The sequence below is a fragment of the Abramis brama genome (assembly GCF_963993115.1).
Source record: "Abramis brama genome assembly, chromosome: 23".
NCBI lineage: Eukaryota > Metazoa > Chordata > Actinopteri > Cypriniformes > Leuciscidae > Abramis > Abramis brama.
The window spans coordinates 19705204-19730825 of NC_139985.1; the positions used below are offsets into that span (position 1 = coordinate 19705204).

Consider the following 25622-nt stretch of genomic DNA (forward strand, 5'->3'; position numbering starts at 1 on the left):
AACATACATCACACAAGTACTGCAAGAGCTAAAAGTGAAGTCATATGCTAATTCCCTTGCGGAAACGCCTCGCCGTTGCATTATGCACAGACTCACGAAATCGGACTTGAGTAGCTACTAACTACCAACTGGGTCGACGTATTTGCGTAGAGTATGATTCAGGCAACAAACATTCTCACAATAACCACAGTCTCTTATCAAAATAGTACATTATTAATTATCTGAACCCTGTGGAAAAGGTGAATGGAACGTGTTTATGGCCTCACAAAGGAACCTGGTCTCGTTGTTGATTCCCCTCAGGACACAATTTACCGTAACACTAACGTTACGTGTGCTGTGTCGTCACGTCTTCAACCAGGAAGAGGAACTGGACTCAGTCGTTAAAGCGAACTTCATATTTGTGTGTGGATCTTCTCTTGGCTTTAAAAACCACGAACTCGATTACTATGAAACATTTATTACTTCTGCCTCTGCTTTTGACTTTGTGGGCTGTTTCTTATGCCGACAAACCGAGCAATGGGCAGAAGCCCAGTACCACTAAACAACCCGCACTCAAGAACACTTCCAACATCAGCATCAGTACCGATGGGTCTGATAAAAACACCACAAGCACCAGCAAAATGGGCTTCGATCTGGATGGCGCGATGATTAACCGGGCACTGTATGTTCTTATCGGGATCACGGCCATCGGAGTTCTGTATTTCTTAGTGAGAGCGGTCCGGTAAGTGATCCGGAAATTAGGTGTATTAAAGTTTACACACTATGTATATTCTAATACTAGACAGTATAGTCATCGATTCGAAATGCAGCGGTGATGGCAAAAATGTTTTTATGGGAAGAAACTTTGCGTTGTGTCATACATTGCGTTGTGCCTTTTATTGAGCAGAAGAGCTGCTCAAAAACAAATTAACTTATTTTTTTAACATGATATTGCTAATTTAAAAAGTTTTACTCAAATAAAAAGCATGTTTGAGAAATATTAAGGATGTATGCTTACAAGAAGATTCCACCCAGACGCATCTTGTTGAAAAGGCTTTTGAAATCTACATGGAGCGAGTCGCCCCCTCGTGGCCGCTACTTTACTTTACAGTCCGAAATGTCATAATTATTCCCTGAGAAGTCCACTAAAACTGCTAAATTAAGTACAATAGTTATGTGGGCCGCTTTTATTTAAAGTTACACTGTGTAACTTTTGGCCCTCTTGCATTTACAAAAAATAAAAAAATAAAAAAATCCATACATTTTGCAGAAGAACATTGTTTTGGTTGTGCTTCGGCTCTCCGTGACTGTGTGGATGAATATGGTTCTTTCTCATAACTAAAAGAGAGAGAGAGAGAGAGATTATCCTACTGTTCATAAAACATTCACTACTAGGCTTAAGAAATATTACCAGTTTAGATGGAAAGGATCTCAAGCTGACTTGCTGAAGACATTACTGCAGCTTTACCCATTAATAGAAGTGGTACTTCCTTGAAAAGAAATCCAGCACAACATTGTTTTATTACGAGATTGGTCGCATTCTCTTTTTGCCAGCAGACTCTCCTCTGTTCTGCGTTTAAAAAAATAAAAAAAAATAAAAAAAAAGTTACATCGTGTACCTACCTTTTATATATATATATATATGTATGTGTGTGTTTGAACTGTTCCTTCAAGTGTTTAATGGTTCTTCTTTGTGCTCTCGTTCAAGTCTGAAAAAAAAAGGTGTTCAGAGGAAGAAATACGGGCTCCTTTCAAACTATGACGACACAATGGAGATGGCCCACCTGGAAAGCGATGAGGACGATAACACTGTTTATGAAGCCAAATCTTTGAGAAGGTAGTCAAACACTAGATTATTCTGCCAGATCCCTCAAATATTGACTGAGTATCACTCAGTCTCTGCTCAACTTTAGACTTTGGACTGTGATGTTGGAAATTTATTCCTCAGATATGATCTTGTTTGACCTGCTTTTAACAGCTTTTCTGCCCTGCTTCTTTTAACAGATGAATCTCTGGGGATGTTTGACACTGCTAGAAAAAGAATGTAATGAAGACAATCCCATTCTCTCCACCAAAATGGTTGTTGAATGATTTTGTCGTCGTTTTCAACAACCATGAGAGGACCTAGTCATGACGCTTGGATGCTTTTGTTCCAAGAATGAAGTGGAAGGTGTGGCTTTAAACTAGATCGCTACATTTTGGACTGATATGACCAAATAGATCTTTTTGGAAATTTCTTGGAAGGTCGTACTTTTTTTCTTTTCTTTTCTTTTTTCTTCTTTTTTTTTGGTGTGGAAAGAAAGTTAGCAATGATCTGCTTTTCTTTCTTTCTGCTATAAAACTGTTTTGTGCCAAAGTTACTTATGCATTTTTTTTTTTCCGGTCAATGTGTGTTAATTAATATTGTAAAAAAAAAAAAAAAAAAACCTAACGGTCCTAAAAGTTGTTTGCTAATTTATGAGACCATTACATTGTTTGGACTATGTGGATTTTTTTGTTTTAGATGTACCATCATATTATGATAGATATTTTTCTTTTTTAAATTCTTTCTTTTTTTCTTTTTTAAATTCTTTCTTTCTTTCTTTCTTTCTTTCTTTCTTTCTTTCTTTCTTTCTTTCTTTCTTTCTTTCTTTCTTTCTTCCTATACGGGGACTATACTGGCTATTATTTTCAGATGTAAATTCTGAAGTGTCATAAATTCATGGATGTCATATGTATGAATATGCCAAATACCAGCATATGTAAGAGATGCACTTTAATTTTTAGGGTTTAGAAACAAAAACAGCCAGTCATGATATTTTATACCATGACAACACCCTGACTGTCTTGGTATCATTACAAGGTTGGTTTGATAAATAAAATGAGTTGTATTTTTAAAGACTAAACATTTTGGGTCCAAACGTAGATGTGCTTCGTGCTCAGTTCTGCGTTCGAAGTCACTGGGCGTGTTAATTAAGGTCGACTTGTGGAAGTTACATGCTTTTTTCCAGTGCAATTAAGTAAAGATGACAAATGATTGTGCTGTCAAAACAGTAAGCCATTTTGAGGTATATGGATCGAACCACGGCATTCACAAATTATCAACTTGACATTTCAAAGAGGTGTAAATGAGGGCATCAATGACATGGTTATAAATGTACTGATGTGTCAATTCTGTCCAATACTGTCAAATTTAAATGCATGAAATATTACTCTATCAATGTTTAATGTACATAATTCCAATGATTCCTGAAGCGTGCCTTGCATTCATCGCCTTTTTGTAAGTGCATTTGATTGGATGTGTTTTGGGCTTTTTTTGTAATTAAATTCTATTCTATATTTTCTCCTATTTCTCTATTGTCTATTTTTATCATTCTGAAGTTATTGATTTACTTTGACTTTAAAAAAAAAAAAAACATTTAAGTTTTAAATTTTCATTAAATCATTATGTAGAACTGATGCAGTGTTCAGGAGTTTATAGAGGTCATGACAGGAGAAATCATTTGACATGCAAGAGGTCTTTGTCTACTATAAAAACATCCTGTAAGTTGAATAGCTTAAAAACATCTTCAGGTCACCTTTATTTATATAGCGCTTTATACAATACAGATTGTTTTAAATCAGCTTTAAAGTGATAATAACAGGAAAATGATTCAATGACGCAAACGAAGGAACAGCAAAAGAAAACCGTGTCATTGTTCAGCTGAAGTCAGATCAGTATTGATTCAGTTATGTTGTGAAGATCATCAATTATTAAATTCGTTTATTTCATCTATAAGGCAGTTCTGCAGAAAACAGTGATGTCATCGTCCAGTTCAGTTCTTATCTAATACACTGAGAAAAACAATAAGTAGAATTTACTCAATTTTTATAAGGCAAGTTTTTGCACAAATTTTTTTCAAGTAAATTTCACAATGATGGAAATTAAGTAAATCTACTTAACTAAGCCGAGTAAAATTCACAAAGTGAATAAGTACATATAACTTGGCCTGTTAAATTATATTGAGTAATTTTTACTTACAAATCTGATATAATTAATATAATTAAGTAAAACCACTTGATATTTTAAATACATTTTACTTGTTTTATGCAGTGCTGGTAATTATTTTAAATTCAATTAAATGTTACTCTTATAATGTGACAAAATAATACTGTGACAATGTGCAGTTAAGAGTAATTTATTAAGAAATAAGCATATACAGAAACCTATAATGACAATAATAACAATTCAGTGTGTTCGGTCTCTCTCTTTGTCCCTCTCAACCGGTTTACAGCAACGGAGGCACAAAGGGCTGAATGCATTTGAGAAATATCCTGAAATTAAGAAAAGAGAGAGAGAAAAAAACAATAATCAGTAAACAGCTAATACTTTTAAATTAAAAGTTAATTAATTTGCATTCACATTATTCATTTCATTTAAACCAAATCATTAAAAACATCCTGCATGACCTTACTCTCATAGTCAATTTACACACATTAATGCTAACATGTGACACACAGCAGATATCAAGGCTACGAATTAGGAATTTGGGAGTACGAATTATTGTCATTTACAACGTGGTTACGATTTAGTAAAAGCAGGGACCATTTAATAGATAGTATGCACGATTTAGCAAATGAATGAGGAAATGAATTATACTGTGCACGATGAGGGAACGAGAACCTTCTCACTTAGGCCTATTGTTAATTCGTGGCCAATATTTGTCATCTATAAAGAAAATTGCACACAAAATAAATATTAAACAAAAAGATCATGATTTAAGTGACATATTCATGGTTTTTAGGCGTAATTACTGATAAATCGTGTAAAACGTAAAGTTTAAAACTGAGAAAAAAATATGGCTAACGTCTACAAAGTTAACTCGTCATTAACCCTCTTGAGTCGGCAAAAGCGCCCGCGCGTAGCAGCAAATTAGACTTATATTCCGTCATTTTTGGTCATAAAGATTACAGACTTAAGAAATATGAAAAAATAAACTGTTAAATGTCTACTTTTTCCACTTTCAATCGAAATAAAACATTGTGCTTTTGTAAAATAAAGAAAATAAACAGGGTGCTTTCTGCCTCTGCCTCTCCCTTAACTTTTTTCTGGAGCACGTCTCTAAACTTAAGAACACTAAACTTTTCAAATGTATAGCATGAAGTGATGACAAGACAATCGTTGAATTAATCAAAAAATCATTATAAATCCGTAATATAATGCAGTTTTTTACTGTTGCTTACCTGTCGAGAGCCGTTGGAGTGGAGATTCGAAATCCCTCAATCATCGCGTGTTTTCTTCTTTCTGCGCATGCGCAGATTCCTTTCTTCAAGGACTAAATTTTACTTGATTTTTTTAAATTTGCTTCAAGTACTTAATTAATGCATGTAAATATGCCAGAGAGTCAGAAGTCAATTTCACTTGTCTGTTGGATGTCTAATATTTACAAGTAAAAAATTAGTATATAATTAGGATTTACTTAATATACTAAAGTTTTCATTTTTACAAAATTATTCTTAGCAAAAGATACATGATTTTTCCTGTTTTATTTACTTTGACATAAAATCATTTTTTACAGTGTAGTGTCAGTGCAGTCAAATCATTAATATTGTTGAATGTTCCTCATTATAGACAAAGCATTTATTTTACCAAGCTCCAAAAATGGTTAATTTAGCATATTTGTGGATCTGACTCATCGCCACACTGTTTTGAGATGTAGGTCGGTCCGTTGTCTTGTGATTCGGGATTAAGAAGTTTTCAAAGCTTTTCACACATATAAGGATGTTCAAAATGATTTGAATACGCAAAACTGTTACTAAATCATAGCAGTGGGCATTTACTTCCAAGTCTTGAATGCGGCATGCCTATCAAAACAAATGTTTAAGAGAGGGTCAAAAACAGAATAGAAAATTACTTCTAAGATGTTATTTTATGGACCTTAGAAAAACAATACCATTTAATTTTCAGGTTTCATTTTAATGGCGTCCCAGAGGATTATATGTTTGTTCGGAGCATTTCAGTGCTGATTTGTAAGCGAGGCACAGTATAATGGAGAGTTCGAAAAGAGACTTGTAGAAAGACGAAGCAGCCAACTCTATTGGATTTGACAGCGCAAACCGTAAGTAGCCTAAACAATTTGATAATGCTTCATATTAAGGTTTTCAAATCACTTTCTCGCCTGTGATTTCGAGAGGGGCGTTGATACTTTTTCCTATGCAATAGCCAATCATACCTGTGGTTACTGACAAGAGCTACCCCTAAAAGTAAAGATAATTTCAGAAAGAGGCTGCTTCTGAAAACCTAGGCAGTTGACTTGTTGTCTCGCTGCCCTGTCAGGCAACGACTTAGCAGGCAGCGCTTACATGTGAAGATACCTCACGAAACTGATTTCAGACTGACTTCTGAGGCAGCGTAACGATTTAATGATCGATAACAAAACAGAGAGAGCTTTGGTGACAACTTACTGAATATTTAATTACTACAATACTAACTTCTCACTAGAAAAGCCATCAAAAGTGGGAAAAGTTGGTCAAAATGTTCACTTTACACAAACTGACCACCAACCTCAAATTTCAGATGCCATCTTTATTTTTTTTTAGCTCAACAGTCAGGGAATGGAACGCACAGGATTGTGGGATATCAAAGGCAGCGAAGGATCCATCTATGCTGCCTTCAAAAATCGCTCAGATGAAGGTATCTCAGGAGACAGGATGTGGCTCGAACATTGGATTCGGACGTGCCTTGTTACCTTCCTACCTCTGTATCCTGGTTTTCGGACACAGTCAGAGTCAGAATGAGGGTTGAAATAACCCTTTTTCCACGTTTGTGTGTGTGTGTGTGTGTGTGTGTGAGAGAGAGAGAGAGAGAGAGAGTATGTGTGTGTGTGTGCAAAATAGGAACATTAAAATAATTTTATATTCATGTCATGACACCTTTAATATGTAGCCACAGTAGCCTATATCTTATGTCGTTGTCATTTAGCATAAAAAGTAGTTTTATACATGTCAAATGCTTCTAAAATAAAATATTTAAATGATTCACTTTTTTGGAATCACCAACGATTGTAATTTGCACTAAACGTATAAATTAATATTTAATATATAAATCAACATTTGGTGTCCAACTAAAATAGCCTCTGTTGAGTGTTAGTATAAACACGGTAAATATAATTTATATGAACAGTATAATATATTTAATATATACTTATATTTAACATAATATACAAATAAAATCATAACATTTTCCTTGTGAAGGGGACTTCCTTTTCATTACTTATAGTCATTTCTTTAACCTGGTATTTTCAGTCACTAGATGGCGCCATCTGTCTATCTAATAGCAGTGCACACTGTGCACACACACGCACACACACACACGTTGGGTTTCCATATTTTATGGGGTCTTTTCATGGACATAATGATTTTTATACTGTTCAAACTGTATACTCTATGCATTAACCTAAACCCTACCGCTAAACAACCATCACAGAAAACATTCTAAAAAAAAAAAAAAAAAAAAAAACCCACACAATTTACTATGATTTATAAGTTGTTTTCCTTATGTGGTCCAAAAAAAAAAATCCCCACAAGGTCATAAATTACTGGTATTACTATCCTTGTAGGGACATTTGGTCCCCATAACATACAGGACCACTTACACACACACGCACTTTCAGCTGTTGCCCAGTTGAGTTTGGCTTCGTTCCTGCCTTATGAACCATTAAACCTGCAAAATAACATAGAGAATTAAGATTATAAACATAATTATGCTGAAACAACAGAAAAGGGTTCATATTCTCCTAATTCAGCTGCAAATGACCATGAACAATTATAGCACAGAAATAGCGCTCTTAAAGCAGGGTCAAAAGGGGTCGAAACACACATAATCATTACATTACATTAACATGATGAGTTTGATGTCATTTTCTGCTTACATCTACACAGCTTAATGAGCAACAGTCTTGCATATTTCAGAATCTCAATGAAGTATTGAGTTTGAATTGAAACTCCAATTCTTTACCGTCTAAAAGCTACAAAAAAACTTATTTGATTCTCAGAATGATTCAATGTCCATTATCAAACTCTGAATGCATCAAAAAGCACTAATTTCATAGAATATCACTTGCATAATTTCATCAACATTCACCTTTTCAGTTTTATGAAGTAGCCTACCATGGAGTACCATTTATACCATAGTACATGAATATGGCACCATGCATATGGTACCATGGTATACTATCGATACCATCATTGTACTGGTACTGCACAATACTGTTTTGATAATGTGTAATAACATTTCAATTTAAACAATATTGAAAAAATACAGCCTAAATGTAACAATGTTTACACATATGTAACATGTATTATTATTTAAATGCAAACAAAGTTTTGCAGCTATCTATTTGCTTGTGTAGTAATAAAGGTTGACAAAGCTCACTTTTAGCAGATACACATTTTAAATTTACTGTCTGTCTATTGTGGGAAAACGGAGCAAAAATATTGATGACTCATCCTGCACTGCAGGGATATTTTTGTCCAACCAAATTGTTTCTAGAATGAGAATGTCCCGCCCCCTAATGGCACAAACAACAAGTTTCAAATCAAGTTTGTTGCTGCCTCTAAAGCCTATTGGCTATTTTATTTCAAAGGGGTGGTTGATTATGATTTCACTTTTTTAACTTTAGTTAGTGTGTAATGTTGCTGTTTGAGCATAAACAACAACTGTAAAGTTACAACGCTCAAAGTTCAAAGCAAAGGGAGATGTTTTCTTTTTAAGAAATTGCTTTTTATGGACTACAACAAATGGCTGGTAGGGACTAAAATGAGCTTCGTCACGGGTTTGTGACATCACTAACCCCAAAATTTACGGAATCCCCCAGAAGCGCGATTTATAGATTATCATAACAGAATATGCTAATCAGTGACTAGAAGGTAGTTAACTCCACATCAGCTAAATATATTCACCAATCAGAAATGTCCTGTTGCATTCTACATGTTGTCACTTCTTCTTGAGTCTCTCCATCTTTGTCCGACTCTGGTTTAAACATAAAAGGCTTTTCAGTGCGTGTATGTGTGAGGTAATTGAAGATGCTAACACACAAGCTCTTGAAGCTCCGCCCTCTGTGCAGATTATTTGCATTTAGAGGGACACACCCTCAAAAACTGTGTTTTTGCTCACCCTCAAAAAGTGACAATTTTACCATGCTATAAAAAATATATTTGGGGTATTTTGAGCTAAAACGTCACATACACACTCTGGGGACATCAGAGACTTCTTTTACATCTTGTGAAAAGGGCATTATAGAACCCATTTAAAGAGATTAACCATTTTATATATCCTGTCTTATATATCCATAACTTCTCGTTTCCGGAAAATTGTCAACACATCAATTTTTTTAAAATAATTCTATTAAAGTGTAACTTCACTGATTTTGGGAATCAATCGGCTTTGTATATTACCAACATTGTAACAATATGTAAATTAATTATTATACTTATTATTATATTTAATAATTACGTTATCCCACGTATTTGTATCCACGCTCACGGTTGGGATGAAATCAAAAGAGGGTTATCAACGTCAATTTATGAATTTATTAGGTTATTAATCCTTCACTGGAAACTGAAAGTAACTCACTCCTGCTAAACATACTCTTTGAATTCATGCACACAGGAACAATACAAGTCAACGCCATTATAACTAAAAGTTACTGGTGGGAGTGGCCTTTGATGCAACATGCCCAGTGCATTATGGGTGTTGAAGTTTTCAAAAAGACAATGGCCTTTTTCCTCGGTTTTCTCTGGTCAGGTAGCACTGATTTTAATTTTTATCCCACCTTTCTACTGCATAGGCAGACAAGTTTTATACAAAGCCCATTTTGCCAGTGGTAAAGTACCCCTTTAAGTGTTTTTTTTTTTTTTGGCTGTAATATATACAATATAAAACATTTAGGATTTTTTTTTGGTCTGTCGTGAAAAGTTTTTTCAAGCTTTGTGCCACAAAAGATTTTTCCTGCTGGAACATTTAATTGTCCTGTGATGGGATTCTCTTTTCATGATTCCAGTTGACTCTAAAAAGAAACCAATTTACCGACCTCCTGAAAATGTGGAGAGACAAGCCAACAAGGAGAACAAATGACAAATGCTATTGATCACCACAGCAGGAATTTGGAAAAATGCAACAACAGAAAAAAGGAAGAAATACTGGAAACATAGTGGCTAAGCTCTGTATAGAATTCCAATTTTAAGAAGCATGCTAGAAGAGAGATTAATTCAGTCAAAAAAAAAAGAGAAAATCCAACTTAGTGAAAAGATACGCTCGGACTGTTTGAAAGGCAGAAGAGCAGTGGTGTGTTGTTGATGATCATCCCAGCTTGATTCAGCACTCCATCTGCGCTCTCAGCCGTGAAAAGCAGCTCCCGCTAGATACCTTTTAGATGCTGCTCGGCAGATAAAAAATTACCTTTTGTGCCTCTTTGTCTGAAATCCGGTGGCTGGTGTGGAGATTTTCCTGGTTCCCCACTGAGTCACTCTGGCTCTCCTCGGCCATTTGTCCATTGTCTGCACAGCAAGCATTAAATATTCCCCCTGGAAGTTTCACACAATTTTCAGCTGAAGCTGTAGCTTTGGCATTGTGTTCTTCTGCTGACTGACATCAGTTAAAGAGCCCAGCGGCATCTGTCATTCTCACCTGTGGGTCAGAGAGATGCTGAGAATGTTTCTGCTGGTGGGGTTGTGGTGTGTTCATGGTGATTCTGTCTGTGGTCACTCTCCCGTTGACCAAAGAGGCCCGACCCAGGAAGTTCAAAAGTGCGGAATGAAACTTCTTCTCTTGTCCTTTTTCAAGTTTGGGACAGCTTCTGCTTGTATGTATAATAAATGCCGTCAATTCCACATATGACACTTTCAATTTCAATCTCTTTATTGTCTTGACAAAAAACTGAGGTAAAAGCTCTCAATAAGGAAAATTTGTATTTTTGTCCCACTGTCCCAAAAATATATGATGATTGAAATAAGGTTATTTTTAATTAATATTGAAGGAGTCACATATTTTGTGTAAAATTGAATGATAAAAGAAGTTTGTTTTGATCATGTAGCCTAAAAAGACTGGCAGAAGCTGCTGGGATATAATGGTTTAGAAAAGAGCGGTCTATGGCAAAATATGCCATCATAGTGATACGGTGAAAAATGTGCATACTTTTAAAGAAATATTGTTCCCTTTCGTTGTCACTCCGAGTTACGTCGGATGACGACGAATGGGGTTTCGCTTAGAAAGCCTATCATCTTCGAGAATATAAAACGAGCCAATGGCAAAGAAATGCCATGGGTCTGCGGAATTTGCATAGCGTAACTCCGCCCCACCCTGGGGGTATATAAGGAAGTGCGCTGGCAACATGCAGATATGTTTTCGCTTCGGAGCCAAGTTCAGCACTTCACTCCACAGCCAAATCCTGAGTTTCATCTCCATTCTCTTCGAGACGAGCCTCTCTTCAGGTGTTGGTGTGACAGCGAGTTCCAGCGAGTGCACATTCCCTGCTCATCTGTGCAGTGATTTGCCAGTGTTTGTGTGTTCATCTCCCTGGTCGCTTCAACACTTGTGGAGAAAATCTCCTTTCTAAAAGAGCTTGCACGCGGCACGTCTTTTTAAAGATGCCTCGCCCGTGCACTTCTGGTTGCGGTCTATTCATTTCTGACTCTGATGGGCACAATCGCTGTCTTGTGTGTTTGGCCATTGATCACGCTAAGGCAGCGTTTGTGGATGAGTCATGTTCCCATTGCGGGAACATGCCCATCGCACAGTTGCGATCGAGACTCAATGACCTTTATGGTAGAGTCCCCTCATCCGCACCCCGATCTACGAGCTCCACGAGAGCTGGTACTTCGGCTGGCGGCCAGGGTGATCTGAGGGTTACGGTGTGGAACAAAGCGCCGACTATTCCACGCTCCACACCGCCCTCTAGCACCGTGCAACCCGTGAGTGTTCCGAATGAGCCCGCAGTACAGTCCTCTGACTTGTCGCGGGTCTCATTTGGCGCTCCAGAGGAAGAAGTGATGTCGATCGCTGCATCACAAGGTGGGCAAGAGTCCTTGGGAAGTGATGATTCGGCTGTGCTGCCACCCTCGGGTGCGCCAGCATTGCCCGAGTCGGATCCCGAGCTGACGGCCATGCTTTCCCGGGCAGCCGCGGCCATTGGTCTTGAGTGGTCCCCGCCACCTGGTCCAGTGCGCTCGCGGTTGGACGATTGGTTTTTGGGGGCGGCCGCTGATCCCCATCAGCATCCTACCCCCATGCCTTTCTTCCTGGACGTGCATGAGGAGGTCACGAGGTCCTGGAAGGCATCCTTGTCTTCCCGCGATCGCTCGGCGACCTCCTCCGCCTTGCCTCCTCTCGATCAGGCGGCTGCCAAAGGGTACACTGGGGTTCCCCAGGTTGAACGCTCTGTGGCCATGCAATTGTGTCCCCAGAGTGCTTCTTCCCGCGGCGACCCTAAGCACCCCTCCAAGGCCTGTAGGTTCTTCTCCACCCTTGTGGCGAAGGCCTATAGAGCTGCGGGGCAGGCAGCCTCCTCACTGCATGCCATGGCGACACTCCAGGTCTACCAGGCCCAGATGTTGCGTGACATGCACGAGGGGAGGACTGACCCAGGGCTCTTTGATGAGCTGCGTGCCGCCACCGACCTTGCTCTCCGAGCGACGAAGGTGACTGCACGCTCCCTGGGTCAGGTGATGTCCACCTGTGTGGTCCAGGAGAGACACCTGTGGCTCAACCTGGCTGATATGCGGGAGGCCGAGCGAACCCGTTTCCTCGACACCCCCATATCCCAGGCTGGCCTCTTCGGTGGGGCAGTTGAGGACTTTGCCCAACAGTTCTCAACTGCCCAGAAGCAGACTGAGGCTCTCAAACATGTCCTGCCCCGACGGCCGGCTGCTGCCTCCACCCAGCCGTCGGCACAGGCGCCTCAGTCTGCTCGCCGCCGAGGACGCCCTCCTGCGGTTCCCCCCCCTCCCACACGGCCCCAGCAGCAGTCTTCACCCGGGCCGCGTCGTGGAGGAAGCCGCAGGAAGGTGTCACAGCCCCCTCCAGCCCCGCGCCCCACTAAACGCCAGGCCAAGCGGCGCTCCTGAGACGGGCTGCTCAGAGATGGCGATCAGTTTTGTGCAGGAGACGGTAGCAGGGCCACTCCTTCCCCCGGTGGAGGGCCGGGGGAGAATCCTTGGTTTTCCCACTCCCGCTGCTCGTCCCACGACGGGCAGCACCCTAATGTGGTTAAAGACAGAACTGACATGCCCATCTCTGAGCCCACAGAGGTTGCGGACGACAGTGCGCGCCGCTCACGAGCCTCGCCACTCTCGTCCCCCTCTCTCGCCAGTCCCCTGCCAGAGCACGCCCCCGAGGGACGCTGGTCCTCCCCTGGCCTCCTCTGGCAGGACGCGGCTTATGACCGTGCCTCCGCACCGGGCCGCTATGCCACCCACGCCTGGGCCGGTCATTCCGCCTCGCTGCACCACCGAGGGTACGTCTGTGGTCTGCATGACCCCGCTGGTTCAGTTCTTGAAAGCCTGGTTACAGCTTCCTGGACTGTCTCGCTGGGTCGCGAGGACCATCAGGCTCGGCTACGCGATTCAGTTCATACGATCTCCTCCCCGCTTCGCGGGAGTCCGCTTTACGATGGTCATTGGCAATGCCCCTGTCATGAGAGCGGAGGTCGCCACCCTACTGGCGAAGGGTGCGATTGAGATTGTCCCTCCAGCCGAAATGAAGTCCGGCTTCTACAGCCCCTACTTCATTGTACCGAAGAAAACCGGTGGGTTACGACTGATCCTGGACCTGCGCGTTTTGAACCGCTCCCTTCACAGGATGCCGTTCAAGATGCTCACAGCCAAACGCCTTTTCGAATGCGTGCGGCCGCAGGATTGGTTTGCAGCAATCGACCTGAAGGACGCCTACTTCCATGTCTCCATTCTTCCTCGACACAGACCGTTTCTTCGGTTTGCTTTCGAGGGGCAGGCATACCAGTACGCGGTTCTCCCTTTCGGGCTAGTCCTGTCTCCTCGCGTCTTTACAAAGGTCGTCGAGGCAGCCCTTGTTCCCCTACGAGAACACGGGGTTCGCATCCTGAACTATCTCGACGACTGGCTGATCCTAGCTCACTCTCGAGATCAGGTTTGCGAACACAGGGACCTAGTGCTTCAGCACCTAGCTCGTCTGGGCCTTCGGGTCAACTGAGAGAAGAGCAAACTCTGCCCCGTGCAGAGGATCTCTTTTCTCGGTATGGAAACCGACTCGGTCGCCATGTCCGCGCAGCTTACGAGCGCGCGCGCACAGTCTCTGCTGGCTTGCCTTCGCCAATTCGAGGGCAAGAGTGCGGTTCCACTGAAACTATTTCAGAGGCTCCTGGGGCATATGGCATCCGCAGCCGCAGTAACGCCGCTCGGATTGCTTCATATGAGACCGCTTCAGCTTTGGCTTCGCGATCGAGTCCCGAGGTGGGCATGGCAACACGGCACGCTCCGAGTCCCAGTGACTCCGACCTTCACCCCGTGGACGAACCTCAGTTTTCTACGGGCCGTAGTGCCCTTAGAACGAGTTTCCAGGCATGTTGTTGTGTCGACAGATGCCTCCTCCACGGGCTGGGGCGCCATGTGCAATGGGCATGCTGCCGCGGGCTCCTGGACAGGACCCCAGCGCCTTTGGCATGTCAATTGCCTCGAGTTGCTGGCTGTACGTTTCGCCCTGCACCGCTTCCGTGCGTTGCTCAGGGGTCGTCACGTACTAGTCCGATCAGACAATACCACCACAGTAGCGTACATCAACCATCAAGGTGGTCTACGTTCCCGCCGTATGTCGCAACTCGCTCGCCACCTCCTCATATGGAGTCAGAAGCATCTGAGGTCGCTTCAAGCCATTTATATCCCGGGAGACCTGAACCAGGCAGCCGACGAGCTGTCTCGGCTTCAACCTCCCGCTGGAGAATGGAGACTCCATCCCCAGTCGGTCCAGCTGATTTGGGGTCAGTTCGGGGACGCACAGGTAGATCTGTTTGCCTCTCACGACTCGTCCCACTGCGACCTGTATTATTCCCTGACCGAGGGCACGCTCGGCACGGATGCACTGGCGCACAGCTGGCCGCGGAGCCTACGCAAGTATGCGTTTCCCCCAGTGAGCCTCCTTGCGCAGACCCTGCGCAAGATCAGGGAGGACGAGGAGCAGGTCATTTTGGTTGCCCCGTATTGGCGCAACCGCACCTGGTTCTCAGAGCTAGTTCTCCTCGCGACAGCACCTCCCTGGCCAATTCCCCTGAGGAAGGACCTGCTTTCTCAGGGACGGGGCACCCTTTGGCACCCTCGTCCCGATCTTTGGAACCTCCACGTGTGGTCCCTGGACGGGACGAGGCAGGTTTGAGTACCCTACCACCAGCGGTGGTGGCTATCATCACTTCCGCTAGAGCATCGTCCACGAGACATGCCTATGCGTTGAAGTGGAACCTCTTCGTCAACTGGTGTTCTTCAAAACATCAAGAACCCACGAAATGCCCGATCAGTGTCGTGCTTTCCTTCCTGCAGGAAGGGTTGGAGCGAAGGCTGTCTCCCTCCACCCTGAAAGTATATGTTGCCGCCATTGCCGCACATCACGACGCAGTTGATGGTAAGTCCCTGGGAAAGCACGACCTGATCTTCAGGTTCCTGAGGGGAGCGAGGAGACTGAATCCTCCTCGTCCTCCCCTCGTACCCTCTTGGGATCTCTCAGTGGTTTTAACTGCCCTGCAGAGCGCTCCCTTTGAGCCTCTGCAATCAGTGGAGCTTAAGTTCCTGTCAATGAAGACAGTGCTCCTGGTTGCTCTGGCCTCCATCAAGAGGGTAGGGGACCTGCAGGCATTTTCGGTTGACGAAGCGTGCCTGGAATTCGGGCCGGCTAACTCTCACGTGATCCTGAGACCCCGGCCTGGATATGTGCCCAAGATTCCTACCACCCCCTTTCGAGATCAGGTAGTGAACCTGCAAGCACTGCCCTTGGAGGAGGCAGACCCAGCGTTGGCACTGCTCTGCCCAGTACGTGCACTCCGTGCTTACGTTGACAGAACGCAGTGTTTCAGGACCTCAGACCAGCTATTTGTCTGTTATGGTGGGAAGCTGAAGGGAAAGGCTCTCTCCAAGCAAAGGTTGTCTCACTGGATAGTGGACGCCATTGCTTTGGCTTACCAGCAGCAAGGTCGACCATGCCCCCTTGGTGTGACGGCCCACTCCACTCGGAGTGTGGCATCCTCTTGGGCTCTAGCGCATGGCGCCTCGCTAACAAACATCTGTAGAGCTGCAGGCTGGGCGACACCTAATACATTTGTGAGATTCTATGATCTCCGAGTAGAGCCAGTTTCTTCTCGTGTACTCGCTTCAACTAGCCGGTACTAGATTCTGCTCAGGTGTCTTCGCTTGCTCGCCATTCCTCTCCACGGACGGGATACGTGCGATATTCTCCTCAGGTGAGCCTAATAAGCCCTGAGTCTCCTCCAGCACTGACGACGTCAACGCCAGAGTTATGCCACTGGCAGCTTTCGCGCTTGGCTAGGTGCCTCCATGTGCATGGTTCCCCCTCTGGGCGACCCCCACATGTGTATTTCCACTGTAAGCCTCTCTGAGCATGTGTCTTTCCCTTGGCAAGCCACCTTGCCACCCCTGGGATTGAAATATATCCAGCAATTCGTACGTATTTTACGAGGTGGCTAATTTGTACGAATTCATACGACCTCACTCGTATGATTTTTGCTAAATCGTACATATTTTACGAGTTGCCCAATTCGTATGAATTTGTACAAATGACCTACCCCTGACCCCGCCCCTAAACCTACCCATGACTGGGGTTTAGACAAATTGTACGAATTCGTACGAATTCGTACGAATTAGCCACCTTGTACTCACTCGTTCGAATTTGTACGAATTGGTCCTGAGATAGCATTGGCTGGCCAGGCGCTGCTGTTCTCAGACTAAATTTTTATTTAAATTTGAATATATCCTGCTCACTTTACGACTTAAAATAGTCTAGAACATCTTTACTGTTAACCTAGTAAACACAGTCGGTTATGGCTTAAGTGAACGTGAACATTTGATTACTTTATTCAATTTCTGTACCTGAAAACTAGTTATACCTACCTGAAAAGCACTGTTTATTTCATGTGTATCTTTATTCTGTTGTATTTATGTATTCATGTTGGCCTGTTGATCCAATCCATGTTCAATGAAAATTTTAATAAAATTAAATAAATCAAATGAATAGAGATGATAAAAGTCATTAATAAATTTACTTCTGCTCATTCATTTCATTGGAAATGGAAGGTCATGTGCATTGCATTGTGGTATACAGTATTTTGTGTAATGTGCACTGCTGTATATTACACATTTTGACAAATGTAATGGGTTGTGTGGTATTATATACATACAGAAAATCTACTGTGCATATACATACTACAAATACAACCCAATCCAGGCCACTGCTAAAACCCCGCCTGAACAAGCGTTTCGCCCTATTAATTTTTGGACATGAATATTTTCCTCCCAATTTTCACTTACTATATTAGTCAAAATCATTATTTATATGCAGGAATAATAAGAATAGTATGCTTCTATGCTATTCCAAAAACCAGTCCACGATTTAGGAAACATTTTCCCCCCAGAGCGGTTAGATAATTGATAAACTGACCTTTTAATAATTGCATCTGATTGTTGGATTGCAGCTTCACCAGTTTATTGGAAACTTTAGAAATTAATGGAAAGGAAATCTATCGTATAGGTTCAAGCTGTTGAGCTCTGTGTTCCCAAGGGTGTATTTTACACTGCAGTAAATCTGATAGAAATGAGATGGAAAGATGGACCAGTATCTTTCCTTAGTTATCTACCATGCTTTTTTCCTTCTCTTTTATTTTTTTTGCTCTTCCTCCTCTTCACAGACCCTCACGGTGACGTCCCAGTGAACAAAGCTGGATTGTGGGCAGGCGTGGGCATTGGCGGCTCGGTCACACATGCTAGTCAAGCACCCCGCCTGAGCAAGCGTTCCGCCCGAGTCATTTTTGGACAGGAATTTTTTTCTCTCAAATTTCATTTGCATAATCCTTCACTAAACACCCCCAACACACACACACATTCTCTCTTTCACTCTTCACTCACATCTATTGGACCATGTTCACTATAAGGTTGACAGACACTTCTGAGGAAGTAGAGATTCAAACACACTCAACAGTACAATTCAAGCAGCTGATTGAAGATTTGCTTTTATTCTGCGGCTCTATTTATCTGCTGCTTTTTCTCATGGATTCCAGAACAAAAGCTATGCAGAATCATGTATTCGCACAGGTTAGACAGTGGGAAACTGGTGGACTGTAAAGTTTGTGACCTTTCTCTTTTTCACAATCAAGTGGGATGATTTTATAATAACATTTATATTCTAATAAATTATTGTCATGAACTACTTAGAGACACGAAGGTTGAGGATCCAAACACAGTTTTATTGAAGGCCAATCCAAAAACGTAATCCAAAGACAGGCAATAGGTCAAAAACACAGGGTAAACCGTCCAAACAGTAACAGGGTCAAAGGGCCACATGCCAAAACAGAGAAATCCAAGGCAGAAAATCAAAAAACCAAGATACCAGAAACCAGGAGATAACTATGATTTTTAAGAGCATTATATATAAGTTCTGTCTTTAGTTGTGTCCCAAATGACAAACTATACACTATGCAAAAGATTTTGTAAATAAAACAGATTATTGGAGTATGTTTTACAAGAAAACACTTTCAGTCTTTCTACTAAAAAACTTTTACTTAATATTTCTTTGTAATTATTTGTGAAATTTTGTGAATATATAGTGAAAATTGTTTCCTTTCCAAGTAAGTAAATCTTACACCAATTATTATTATTATTATTTCAGTGCACTGTGTACTCTAGTAGTGTATGCATTTTAGAAGGTTATTTTGTGATCAAGCATCAGAGCCTAATAGTTGCTACGTAAAGAAAGCTGTGACTGAGCTCATTTGGTACAACAATTTTTTGGTACTCTAAAATTTTAATTTTAGAGGTTAAAATTAACAAAAGAGCCCAAACTATTATATTCAGATTTATTTTCAGATATAGCCAAATTATCACACTCAAATAAAAACTTGAATGTTTGTATACAAAGTTTCACAAACAAGTTTCTTCATGACAAATTTATTTAAACATACATATACAATTAATAGGGATGGGATGATACAATAGTTTCACGATTCAGTCGTGCAAGATTAAAGTTTAGTGGGAGATTTAGTAGTGATTCATATTTTGTTATGCTAATTTAGAAGATTTTTTGTTAATGTTGATTTCAGGAGAGTTACCATTATGATGACAATTGGTGCATGCGGCTTGGTTTGAGAGCAAGTATGTCAATGCTTTGTATTGCTGCATTCATACAGCAAGTGTTAAACCATGCTATTGTTAGCATGTTAGCATGTATTGAACTAGTTTGTTATAACCAGCTAAGTTTATAATTACAAAAATGATCACATTGAGGTTACATGAAAATTTTAAGTTAAATGTATGGATTAATGTACTCAAACATTTCACGTTAAGAACAAGTAAAATGTATGAGTAAAAAATAAAAATCTGCAAGATCTGCTTTTAAACTTTGAATTTCTTAACTTAAATATTTTGAGGCAACTGATTGCCTTAAATGTATTGAGTTTTGCCAACTTATTCGGGTTTACAGTGTTCATCTGTCTCGTCTATAAGCAAGGACTAAAACAAAGCAATTTAATATGTATTAATATCGATTCTGGAATATCAAAATTTAATCGTAAAAATAATTGCGATAGTTGGGTGAATATATTTCCCCCCAAGCCTAATAATTAACAGTAAATAAGCTTCTCTCTGTTGTTTTTTCATTGCTAACTAACAAACTGTGAACACTGGATGACTTTCCTGAGGTTAATGCAAGAAGTGATACATTGTTCTCAGGCTGTTCTATTGACTTTTTTCCCATGGTTGAAATACATTGAGCGAATACATGAGACATGATGATGTATTTCAGTAAGTTATACTGTATCTTTCAACATACCTTTTGATGTTCATGTGTGTTTTTTGTGCTAACTTGTTCTAAAGTGGAAGAAAAGACTCTTGCTGCCAACAAATAATGTTTGGTGTAGAACTGGAAAAAACTGTGGACTTGGCAACCCTGGCTTGAACAATGGGTCACTCAGGGTCGAATAGAGCCTGCTTTAACATCAATATTTTTAATGTGTTATTGTAGCGTTAACTTCAGCAGCCCTATAAATTCAACACAAGAGACATTTTCTTCTCACACAGTATGAGTTGCAGTCTGACATGTATTTCCACCCCCTATTGATTGACAGAATATAATCGGCCCTGATCATGGTGATCATACACTGGTGCATCCCCAATATATATATATTAGAAATATTCAATGCAATTAACAGGGCATCCGTTTTTTTCCGTCATCCTTTGGCTAACGTTACACTATATGATCACGGTCTTATTCAAGCAAATGCTTTTAAACCATTCAAGCACGATTAGACAAAATAAAATGCAGTGCAGTACAGGTGCGTGTCTGTGAATCTCATGTCTGAGTGACACACACGGCGCACAGAAAGTCTCTTCAAACAGCGTTTGAATGGACAAAAACACACAATTATGCAAAAATGCCAGTTTTGACGAGCATCATCGTTAGCACAGTCTTAAATGAGTTAAGTTCGTGATTTTTCTCAGCTTTTTGTTAAAATTTTTGCTTTTTTGATGAAACATACCCACAATCAAGTATTGATTAAAAAATAAATACAAAAAATAATGCATGCTTTGTTCTTTCTTTTGATATATTTCATATTCAGATATTTATACAAATATTCTAGGGGCCATGAAATTTTTGTGAAAATTATCAAAAACGCTGGCAGTGGCTGGCAACATTTTTTAAAAAACACTGGGGAAAGAGTTGATAAGCATAGTGTTGCCATATAAATTAATAATTCGGAGTCTGCTGACTTGAACAGCTCCAAGTAGAACATCAGAGGTTGTCATCTAGTAATTACGACTTGGCGTGAACACAGCAAGAGGCTCCAGTTCACATAGAAATTAAGATCTGCGCTTAGGACTGCACATGCACATTGGCTGGATCAACCCGAAATATAAGTTTTTAACACTTTTTGAGCACAATAAACAACATCTATGAGACATTTATTGTTGTATTGAAACATGAAAAAAAAAAAATGAAAAAAAGCAATTTTGTATTTCCCCATTCAAAAAGATTGGAGATTTTCTTGCATGCCCCAAACAGATGCCTGTATGTGTTGCAAATATGGCTGGCAAGTGAACAGACTTTCCTTAAAAGGGATTTTAGTGATAACAGAGACATGGAAATTCTACGCTATGTTGGACAATGGTCAAATATACAGTTTGCCATTTAGTTTGCCAATCAAAATCAAGAGTTGTGTAATAATGTGCTGTATTTCATTTTGCTTATTTGTATCTGAGGTAACTTCAACGTCTCTGTAATAACTAATCCAGCTCAAAAAGATGATCCAACCTAGTTTGAGACTTTCAAAAAAACTTTATTAAACAAACAAACCAAAAATAATTTAAAAATGAATAAAAATAAAAACCATGCTTGTCAAATGCACATAAATAAAATAAATTAAGTTGTCTGAAAAGAAAAAGAAAAATATAATTTATTCTGCTTGTGACAGATTGCTTTTGACATGATCAACTCATCTCTCACATCCTATCTTTGCATTTGAGAACAGTGCCAGAACAATCCTAAAAACACAACTTTAAACCCAAGCCTTGGTAACTTTAAAGAACAACAACAAAAAAAAAAAAACCCACTTACATTTAAAAAAAGTGCTCCATCAGTCATCAGAAAGCCAATGAATTTGTCATCTTTCGCTGGACTGCTAGTAAATGTGGAGAATTTCACTACTGTGCCAAAAAAAAAAAAAAAAAAAAAAACGGTTCCACAGATTCTTCTTTTGGAGCAGCATGGCCATATATCTTGTGTTTTAATGTGTTAACATAATGATTTGTTCCAACAAGGCCTGCAGGACTTCAGAGACTGTTGTTACTTCATACTTTATAGGGAAAGGACACTTTTGTGATGTTTAAAAAGAGAGAATTGAGGCTCTTAAGGGTTGGCCAGCGCATAATTGTTTTCTAGTTAACAGTCTTTATCTTAATGGCTGAACACTCAAGAAACTCTTGAGACTTTTTTCTTAGTGAAGAACTTAGTTGCTGTAAATCTCGTAAAACACGGTATACATTTCGCTATAGTCTCCTCCACTGTCGGCTGAGAGGGGCAGATGGATGGTTAAACTTGAACAGATAGCTGAATTAGAGGCAAATGAGGGCTGATGAGTTTTTCGGAGGGTGGATGATGGGGGTGTGGAGTAGGTTACCCCGAGGCCCTGAGGATTAGGTCGCAGTCATGAGCAAATGTAAGGCGGGAAAATGATTTTTTTCGTTCATTTTAGTGTAATGAGGTGTATATTGCTTCTTGGGAGAGTAATGAATTAGAGAATGTGATTCTTTTCAAAATAAAGTGGTACATTCTTCCCTGGCTCATTTTTTCTTCTCCCACTCTCCTGCAGTTCTTTGTGTTGCACTATTTTATAATCAGGGTGTCAAGCGACAGAATATAATAACCCATAATTTCCCATTAGGCTCATGAAAAAGTAATTTGGGCTTGTAGAAGGGAGTGTGAAAATCGTCCGCTGTTTTTATTTATTTATTTATTTTAAGATCTTTTTAGAGTCATAACTGGTATAAATAGGCCACTGAGTCTTATTTGCTAAGATATTATTGCTTGCCGCACTTTTTATGCAGAGTTTACAATAAAAACGGAAACTTTTTATGTTCATAGAGGTAAGGCAACTTTGAGAGGCCAATTTAAAAGTTGCTGGGGAATTTGTTAGGGTGTCAGTTTTTTTCACCATTTAACTTTTTAACACATTTTAGAAAAATCTTTTAAAGATCAATTAGCCTTACAAAAGCTGTTTTATTTTACATAGAAAAGGTGGCCTCTTGGGGGCAGACATGTTAAGATCACATGGCCACATCTAATTATTGGGAATGTCTTTATAGCATCTGCAATTGAAAATGTTCTTATGTGATGTCACATCCACGCCACTAGCTGTCAGTACAAGTCCTAGACAACCAGTAAAAGATAAACAAGGTTTCGTTTAATGGAGGTCACGCATAACTGCTGTGGGGTTTTTACTTAGAGTGAGTTTTGAAAAATATTACATTTGAATTACAGCGAAAGAACAGACTGCTGCAAGAATGACTCGAAAGCATCACCCTGGTTCCCTCAACATAAAGGTAGGCTAATAGAACTGCTCCATTCACTTACAGAAAATAATCTCAGTGTACAAAAAACGTTTGATTCTTACACAATTTTCACAAATGAAGTAAAGAAGTAAAAACACATGACTTCAATGTCTCTACCACTAAGCTTCTGGCAACTCTTTCAATCTTTATTTAAAATCTACAAGTTGGAAAGTTTGAGTTAGAATAGTTTGCAAGAGCATGTGTATTTAAACACAATGAGGCTGTAGTTCCATTTAGCCACTTGTTTGCAACTGCCTTTTTCAAGACAAGTAGAAACTTAAAAAAATTCCTGAGTGGGGTGTTACTGATCTATGTTATGTCATAGAATATAACGTGAAAATATCTTGAGCTTATGTTAAACACAGATCTTATTTCAGGCATCATAACCATAACCCCATTGACTGGGACAATGGAACCAGAACTTGTTTTGGGGTTTTAGGACTTATTCCTGCACCACTCTGTGGGTCTGCATCATTAGTAGATACCATACTTTTTTAAAACAAGAGAAAATGGGATAAATGAAAAGCTCTAATTTTCAAATGTATTATATTTTGGATTATTTTGAAATGCCATAATCAAAAAGACACACATTTCTATAATGTCCCTGTTTGTTTCTTAATTTCATTTAACTTTGTCTTTTGTTAACTCAATTAAATCAAGATTAGCTACTAATACTCTTTAGTTGGTTGCCATAGTTTCTATGAAAATTCTGTAATTTACTCACCCTCATATTATTCCAAACATTTTGCTGCTTTCTGCTTCTCATAGTGACGCTCGCATGGTGTTAGCATACTTTATCATAGATGATTTGTCAAATATACAAATATAATATTTGACATTTCAGACAGTTTCATGAAGCAAAAGAAACCCTTTTCATACTATACTTTATGGACTGCTTAATACAGTGCCATATGTACAAGAATATATTTTTTTTAAATCAGTTTTATATTTAATAAAATACACAATATAACACTAAAGTTACATGAACATAGTTTTTACTCTTATAAAAACAAAATTGTGAGCATTGTGAGGTGTGAGGTGAATGTGTTGTGAGGTGAATGTGTCAGAATAAACATTAAAATAACTAGGGATCTGCCTGAAGCCGAATACTAAGTTCGGAAAGCAAATTACACATTCTATGGAGCCCCTAAAGGGACAGGGACATGGTGATGGAAAAAAATATGAGATGGGAGGAAAAAATATATTCCTATGCTTTTGAGTCCTCTGGCAATTATACAGTTGGGTAATCATATTGGATATAAATCAATATGCGGGGTATTGAATTCCTATTTGTCAATGATGCTCAGGATCTGTTATGCACCAAAGCCTCTGTCATTGTCCTGTCAGTCATCTCTCCTTACTATTTTCATGTGATAAGTGAAATCTGATGTACAGTAATGTAAAAGACTACCGCAGCAAGGGTAGGGGACATTCTCCGTAAAATGCGTTACTCATTTTCCTTGCCTTTCCAAATTCGGATTTAAGGATTTGGGCACATATCTACATAGGCTCAGTCTCAGACGTCAGGCCCACGACCGTTGGCTGAACGTCTGATGCATATGGCACACTTTTCTGGAAACACTTCAGGAGTATCGAAGTCGCGATCTGATTGGTTGAATTCTACAGGATGTCCAGGACACGTATATGTCACGTTCTTTATCGGTTCGCCTGGAAACAAATGTTGTGACGGAAAAAGCCCTCGTCGAGGAAGAAAGCCGTTGTGTTTACAACTGTGACAATGAGCGCTTACCAGGATTTAAAGACTAAATGCTGGATTTTCAAAAGTATGTGAAGTTCACGGCTCCATTGTTGCAGTAAACTTGCACAACGTTCTTGAATGAATAATTTATTAGATGTGTGGTCTGTTATTGTAGACATTATTACTGTTACACATTATATTTTATACATTATATTATACATTATATATTATACACATTATATTTTCACGCCCCTAAACATGACGCGGAACAAAACGAACTATGAATGGTTGCGTTACATGTTAGTCAAACGTCCTCTTGGGCGGTCCTTGGCCAAGAAAAGCTGCGATAGAGTCCAGACCTTCTGCCGTCAGTCTGAAGGTCTGGCTACGCGAGACTAATTCCCACATGAAACACATGATCATTGTCTTTGGTTGTCATCAGAGCTCTCGAATCGCTCTCGTGGTACTTTGATGGCATATGTCACAGTCTCGTGGCAACTCACAAGTCGGACAGAATTTCTAACCGGCATGCACTGCTTCAAGTCAAACGCAGCGCCGCATCAAGTCAAACACACCTACTGACTTTTCTTTCATCCAACACGAACAGCGGTACCGAAGAAATGTTGAATTTTTCCGCTAG

The 25622-nt window shown here is 40.2% G+C and overlaps 1 protein-coding gene across 1 annotated transcript; it reads left to right on the forward strand.

The window, feature by feature from the left end:
* Positions 1-231: 231 nt before the first annotated feature.
* Positions 232-3302, forward strand: fam174c (family with sequence similarity 174 member C). Its single transcript, XM_084100782.1, has 3 exons — positions 232-721; positions 1688-1816; positions 1984-3302. Exons 1-3 carry the CDS (start codon positions 447-449, stop codon positions 1985-1987), a joined length of 408 nt encoding a protein of 135 aa, XP_083956908.1. The 5' UTR covers positions 232-446; the 3' UTR covers positions 1988-3302.
* Positions 3303-25622: the final 22320 nt, after the last annotated feature.

Excerpts from the sequence above, each read along its gene's own strand:
- fam174c (XM_084100782.1), top strand. The coding sequence starts at position 447 with ATGAAACATTTATTACTTCTGCCTCTGCTTTTGACTTTGTGGGCTGTT. Across the intron at positions 722-1,687 it reads TTCTTAGTGAGAGCGGTCCG|TCTGAAAAAAAAAGGTGTTC; the intron begins GTAAGTGATCCG and ends CTCTCGTTCAAG.